Source organism: Sinocyclocheilus grahami, unplaced genomic scaffold, assembly GCF_001515645.1.
Source record: "Sinocyclocheilus grahami isolate Dianchi unplaced genomic scaffold, SAMN03320097.WGS_v1.1 scaffold875.1, whole genome shotgun sequence".
NCBI classification, from domain to species: domain Eukaryota; kingdom Metazoa; phylum Chordata; class Actinopteri; order Cypriniformes; family Cyprinidae; genus Sinocyclocheilus; species Sinocyclocheilus grahami.
Window position 1 is genome coordinate 617,928 of NW_015506054.1, and position 6,545 is coordinate 624,472.

Sequence of the window (6,545 nt, forward strand, 5' to 3'; positions counted from 1 at the left end):
TGTGAGTGTGTGTGTGTGTGTGTGTGAGAGAGAGAGAGAGAGAGTGTGTGTGTGTGTGTGTGTGTGTGTGAGTGAGTGTGTGAGTGAGTGAGTGTGTGTGTTAAATGCAGTGAAGCTTTCTGACATATTAAGAGGAAGGTCAAGACCAGATAAAACCAGCACACTTTTAATGTAGTAGTCTAGAATTGGAAATATCTGCACTAGGGAAAATGTATCTGCTTTTTATTATAAAATGCATAAAATGTATGTCACTGAACACATACTAACCTGAATTCACTGTAAATTCACAAAAGGTCTTAATAAATGCCTTGTTTGTGTTTTATTGACATTCGATTAATGAATAAAATAGCTAAGCTTTAAATAATACATTTGAAATATTTTTGCCTTTGATTTTTAGATTTTGTCTTGGTTTTGTAAAATGTGGTTTGAAAAAAATTTATATATCTTATCTACTATATGTGATATGACAAATAATAATAATAATAACAAAATAAGTACAAAAAAAAAAAGATTTTGACTGTAAACTGTAAATCTTTAATTTTAATATTCACAAATAAATGAGATCAAATCTCAATAGACAAATAAATAAATAAGCTAGTATCAGTATTCATGACAGATATTAAATCACTAAATATAAAAATAAAAATATGCATATTAATATTATAAAATATTTGTAAAATTATTAATATTTATTATTAACATCACTAAAATATGAATAAAATATAACTATACATTTAATATATTTATAAGAAATGTACATTTATATTATTTTAATTTTAATAGTTTTTATCCTTTCCATTTTGTTTCCATTTAACATTTATATTTAACCTTTTTTTATTTTAATATATTTCTACATTTTTATTGTATTACATAGTTTATTTAGCTTGACAAAAAAAAACAGCATAGATTAAAATAATAAAAAATGCCTTTCTACAGTTTCTCTCTAGTCTGTGGTGTCCGAGCAGAGAAAGTTGGGCCCTCTGGTGGTCATCTTTTCGCCTTCGCGTTTTGTGGTTTGTCCCTCGCGGGCTCTCGTCGCGAGTCTGTGTTGAGTGCAGAAGCACGTGTGTTCCTCACATCATGGAGTTTGAGGGCTGCAGCTGCTTCAGACAGAGACTCGTGTTGTCCACACTGAGCAGAAAACGAGAGAAAATACTAAACATCAGATCTAAAGATGACAATCCCGGCCTGCGAGGTGCGTTTATATCACAACAACACACATGACACGTGATGCAGCATGTAAACAATCAATAACACAGCTCTTCATCATCATCAAAACATCTATACATCCATTATATGAAATACATTATCATCACAGCATCATCTATCTACAGCACATGTATCCAGAGTTTTTGTCTCTGTAGTTTAAAATAGTTTATTACTTGTATTTATTGCATGTTCAGTTCATTTATGAATTTATTTTCTTGTATTTATTTGTTTAGGTTTTTTGTCATTTTGTATTCTATTAATTTTAGGCTTAATTATTTGCCTTTTAAATGTATTTTATCAATAAAATACCACTGCATGTCCAAGTTTGTTTGTCATTTTGAACCCTGTTTATTCTAGACTTATTTATTTGCCTTTTAGTTTCTTTTCTAAATAAAATAAGTATTTTTTTTACCATATTTTAATGGATTTTTGTTTTTAGTGTATTTTATTTATATATAATTAAAAAATCTTTGTTGTACATTTATTGTTTTTTTTAATTATTTTTTTCATAATTTTTTACTTTGGATAACTAAAATTCACATAATTTTAGTTAATGATCCACTCTTTCGTCTAAAAGCATTGTATGACATTTTAGTCTTGTAAATAAATGTATAATCAAATTTATATTTGGCTTCGAAACTAGTTTCAGGCATTAAAGCAGAAGGCGTTATATCAGCAGCTTGGCTTAAATGTGGCTCTTCTCATCAGATTTTTCCTGTTTAGTTTTTTTTGATCTTTTGTTTTTATGTGTTTCAAAATGTGCGTCTGTTTTTGCTCTTTTGCTGAAGATATTATTTGATTATTTCATTGAAATCTAAAGGTCAGATGTGTTTGTGCTGGTCAGATTTTGAAGCGAGCTTCGTCAGGCTCCTCGACAAAGTGACCAACGGCACCAGGATCGAGATCAACCAGACGGGTGAGTTCTGGTGAACGCTGGTTAACAGACGTGTTGGTTGTTCTCTGATGATATTCATCTGTTGACGCAGGAACGGTGTTGTTCTATCAGCCGGGTTTGCTGTACGGCGGCTCGGTGGAGCACGAGTGTAACGTCCAGCGCTCGATTGGTTATTATCTGGAGGCTCTGCTCATGTTGGCCCCGTTCGGGAAGACCCTGCTCAGAGCCGTGCTGAAGGGCGTCACCAACGACCCCACAGACCCATCGGTGAGTGTTTGCCCAATTTTCACCGATACTTGCCCATTGGTCAGGGATGGAAACCTGTCACCTTTAGTGTTAATTTGTCAATTTAAAGGGACAGTTCACACAAAAATGAAAATTCTGTGATCATTTACTCGCCTTCACATCGTTCCAAACCTGTACGAGTTTCTTTCTTCTGTTGAGCACAAAAGAAGATATTTTGAAGAATGCTCGGAACCATACAGCTGACGGTAGCCATTGACTCCCAAGGTATTTTTTCCACACTATAGAAGTTGATGGCTGCCATTGTCTGTTAGATTGCCAGCATTCTTCATAATATCATCTTTTGTGTTCAGCAGAATAAAGTGCAAAAATAAATACATTTTCATTTTTGGGTGAACTGTCCCTTTAAATGGGTGGTTGATTACGATTTCACTTTGTTAACTTTAGTTCGTGTGAAATGTTGCTGTTAGAGCATAAACAACGTCTGCAAAGTTACGACGCTCAGAGTTCAATGCAAAGGGAGTCCTATTTAAAGGACTACAAAAAAAAGACTACGATGAGCTTCTTCCTGCATTTGTGACATCACAAACCCTAAAATTTACATTAAAAAAGGGGGCGTGGCCATGTTGGGCTGCTTTAGAGAAAAGGAAGAGTTGTTGTGGTAGAGTGTTGTTGCCATGCCGTCGAAACTCTGATTGCAGGGCCTCTTTGTTGGTTAAAGGGATAGTTCACCCAAAAATGAAAATTAGCCCATGATTTACTTCTCTTCTTGTCTGTCTCACCTCGCCTCACTCTTCTTGTCTTTCTCGCCTCACTCTACTTGTCTGTCTCGCCTCACTCTTCTTGTCTGTCTCACCTCGCCTCACTCTTCTTGTCTTTCTCGCCTCACTCTTCTTGTCTGTCTCGCCTCACTCTTCTTGTCTGTCTCGCCTCACTCTTCTTGTCTGTCTCACCTCACTCTTCTTGTCTGTCTCACCTCACTCTCAATCAGTCGGCTCGACTCACTCTCCTCACTGGAGAAATGAAATCTGATCTGTGATGCGACTGTCGTTCGGCATGCTGCATTGAGCAGCCTGCTTTCAGTTTTTAATTGTAGTGTCTGTTCTTTTACTGAACTAAATTATTTTTATTACTATAAAAAATCAAAACGACGGTGGGTGTCGGTGACGCGGTGGGCAAGTGACATAACCGTAAGTGTTGCAGCTTAACACCGTCAGCACCATCTATCGTGCCGAGCCTAATTTTAAGACAAAATCATAAATGATAACAATTACAGAAATGAAATATTAAAGTAAAAAAAAAATGATTACAAAGTTCAAGCTGAGTATATATTCTACTTAAAATCTCTGAGATTTAACCAAAGTATAATAATTCTCAGAAGTCAAAAGACAAAGGCCTTTGGAGCATGTGATATGTGCAGAAGAAAAGAAGCAGATGTCTGATAAGCCAATTGGAATAATTTATATACTAAAGACTTACATCCTCTTACAACATCACAAGATCTTTGTCTGATCGATTTTATCCATTGTGTCACTGTCTTATTAACTTGAAGCTCAAAGCTAGGTCAGGTGATGTTGACATGACAATGAGGTGCGATAGATGAGATCAGATAAAAGCACAGATGAGGCTGACAGGCTGTGGTTTTACACCTTTTGAGCAGAAATAGCAGATCTTGGCAAACACCAGCTCTTGGAAAAGAACTCGCTGTACCACGAAAGACAAATTTAGCAAACATCCTTGCATATAAAAATATTTTTGCAGAGAATACGTTTCCAACATCCTATCCAGACATCACTTAAGCATAACAAGATGTACTTTCTTATGTCAAATGAAGAAAAATATACTACGTCAATGGAATATGTGACCCTGGAGCACAAAAGCAGTGTTAAGTCGCTGGGGGATATTTGTAGCAATAGCCAACAATACATTGTATGGCTCAAAATTATAGATTGTTCTTTTATGCCAGAAATCATTAGGATATTAAGTAAAGATCATGTTCCATGAAGATATTTAGTAAATTTCCTACTGTAAATATATCAAAACTTCATTTTTGATTAGTAATATGCATTGCTAAGAACTTCATTTGGACAACTTTAAAGATGATTTTCTCAATATTTAGATTTTTTTGCACACTCAGATTCAATATTTTCAAATAGTTGAATCTCGACCAAATATTGTCCTATCCCAACAAACCATACATCAATGGAAAGATCATTTATTCAGCTTTCAGATGATGTATAAATCTCAATTTCCAAAAATTTACCCTTATGACTGGTTTTGTGCTCCAGGGTCACATATGAGTATAAATGGAAATAAAGAGAATAAATGAATAATACTTGAGTATATGTGTAACATAAGACATTAATATAATGTAATGTGAAGTAACAATTAAAGAAAGAATCATAAAGAATAACACGGTATGAATGAATATGAAAAATATAACAACATTGAAATTTGCATACACCAATGTGCAAAACAAACATAAGAGCAAGGTGAAATATATACATCTAAAAACTGAGCATGGTATAAAGTTTATATGAGGGCACATGGACATACTGTATACTGAATTACACTTGAGCTGAGCTGATGTTACTTCTAGAAATGTTGCGTTTCTCTCCATTTCTTGTTACACTTATACATTTCATGATAATAAAATAATAATAAAAAATTGCGTGTGATAAAGCACAGCTGTTTGTTATTGGATTATTATTATATATATTTTTTTTTTCCCAAGACATTATTGTGAACCTTTTAATAAATTTCATTTTTGTTCATATAACAAATTTTTGGCCAGATTTTCCTACTTTTCATTAGTTTTCGCCACAATCCAGTATCTGTCGACTGTTATTCTGAGAGTGTGTGTGTGGTAATATTATAGTAATCACATTTGATTCTTCTGCTTTGATGTCTAATTATCGGTGTAAAATGCTCATGTTCTCTAGGTGGATCTTCTGAAGGTCACTGCCATTCCTTTGATGAAGAAGTTTGGGATTGATGGAGCCGGTCTGGAAATAAAGGTTTGTAAGTAGTGTGTGACAAACTTGAAACTATTAGTCTATTAACTTGGCTCAGTTTCCCAGTGAATGCATGAAGTGATGCAGCGTTTACATTGAATGCAATGCAAGTCGCCTTGGATAAAAGCATCTGCACATGCATAAATGCAAATGGTTGGGTTGTGTTCTAGCGTTGTGTTGCTGATCTGGTTTGTAGGTGCTGAAGCGAGGCATGACTCCTGCAGGAGGAGGTGAGGTGCTCTTCACTTGTCCCGTTCGCCGCTCCATGAAACCCGTTCAGCTCACGGAACCGGGAAAAATCAAGAGGATCCGAGGAACAGCGAGCGTATCCTTCCATTGATGATAAAACCGGTTACCAGGAATTCTGTCAATTCTGTCAAGAAAGTTCCACAATATTAGTTGAAATTTCCAATACAAGGGAAATTTCACAAATGTCTACATTCACAAAAAATTTCATCTTACCACTAAGATTTCTCCTAAATAGCAGGAAAACCTCTCGGGTAAGAGTTTCGTCTTCAAACCTATTTACAAAGCTGCTGAAAAATTGTTGCCATATTCAAATAAAGTTTTTAAAATAAAAATACAGCCATTTTCAAATAAAGAGTAGGCTAACTTTTCACAGATTTAGGAGCTGGTTTTTATGGAAGCCCGTTATAGGGTTGAAACGATTAGTCGACATCGACAAGAAAAACAGTTTTCAACACATTTTTGTTGTCGAATAGTCGTTTGATCTAGGGCTGTGCGATTTGGGGGGAAATATCAAATTGCGATTTTAAATTTGCAAAGTCAAGCTTCAGCTCGATATTGTCAATAATGTGCAGCACAGTATGGGTATCATTACCCTGCTGAAAAAAACAATAGAAACCATCACAGAAATTCTTATAGTTTCCATTAAACCGTTACAAAATTCATTTTTGTTTTGGGCATTATTTCAATAGGAATTACTGTTGTTCTATTGGTTGCCATCTGCCAGATTACACCCCACCAATACAATCCATCAAATATACGCCATTATAGTTTACATTAAAACCAAACAAATTCCCATTATAACCCTGAAATCCATTACATTTGTTATTGTGTTTTGGGAGGGTTTCTATTGTTTTTTTTCTTCAGCAGGCAAGATTATAATGGTATAACTACTTTTACAGAATTAACTTAATTACTGAATTTCACAGAAAATATTT

At 34.8% G+C, this 6,545-nt stretch overlaps 1 protein-coding gene across 1 annotated transcript in view; it reads left to right on the forward strand.

The window, feature by feature from the left end:
- The first annotated feature begins 1,010 nt into the window (after nt 1-1,010).
- The window catches only part of rcl1 (RNA terminal phosphate cyclase-like 1), a 20,410-nt gene continuing 14,875 nt past the window's right edge, over nt 1,011-6,545 (forward strand). The window contains exons 1-5 of the mRNA XM_016248315.1: nt 1,011-1,195; nt 2,054-2,125; nt 2,196-2,371; nt 5,290-5,364; nt 5,558-5,682. Of these exons, the coding sequence (XP_016103801.1) occupies nt 1,081-1,195; nt 2,054-2,125; nt 2,196-2,371; nt 5,290-5,364; nt 5,558-5,682 (563 nt within the window). The 5' untranslated portion in view covers nt 1,011-1,080. The remainder of the gene's footprint in view (nt 1,196-2,053; nt 2,126-2,195; nt 2,372-5,289; nt 5,365-5,557; nt 5,683-6,545) is intronic.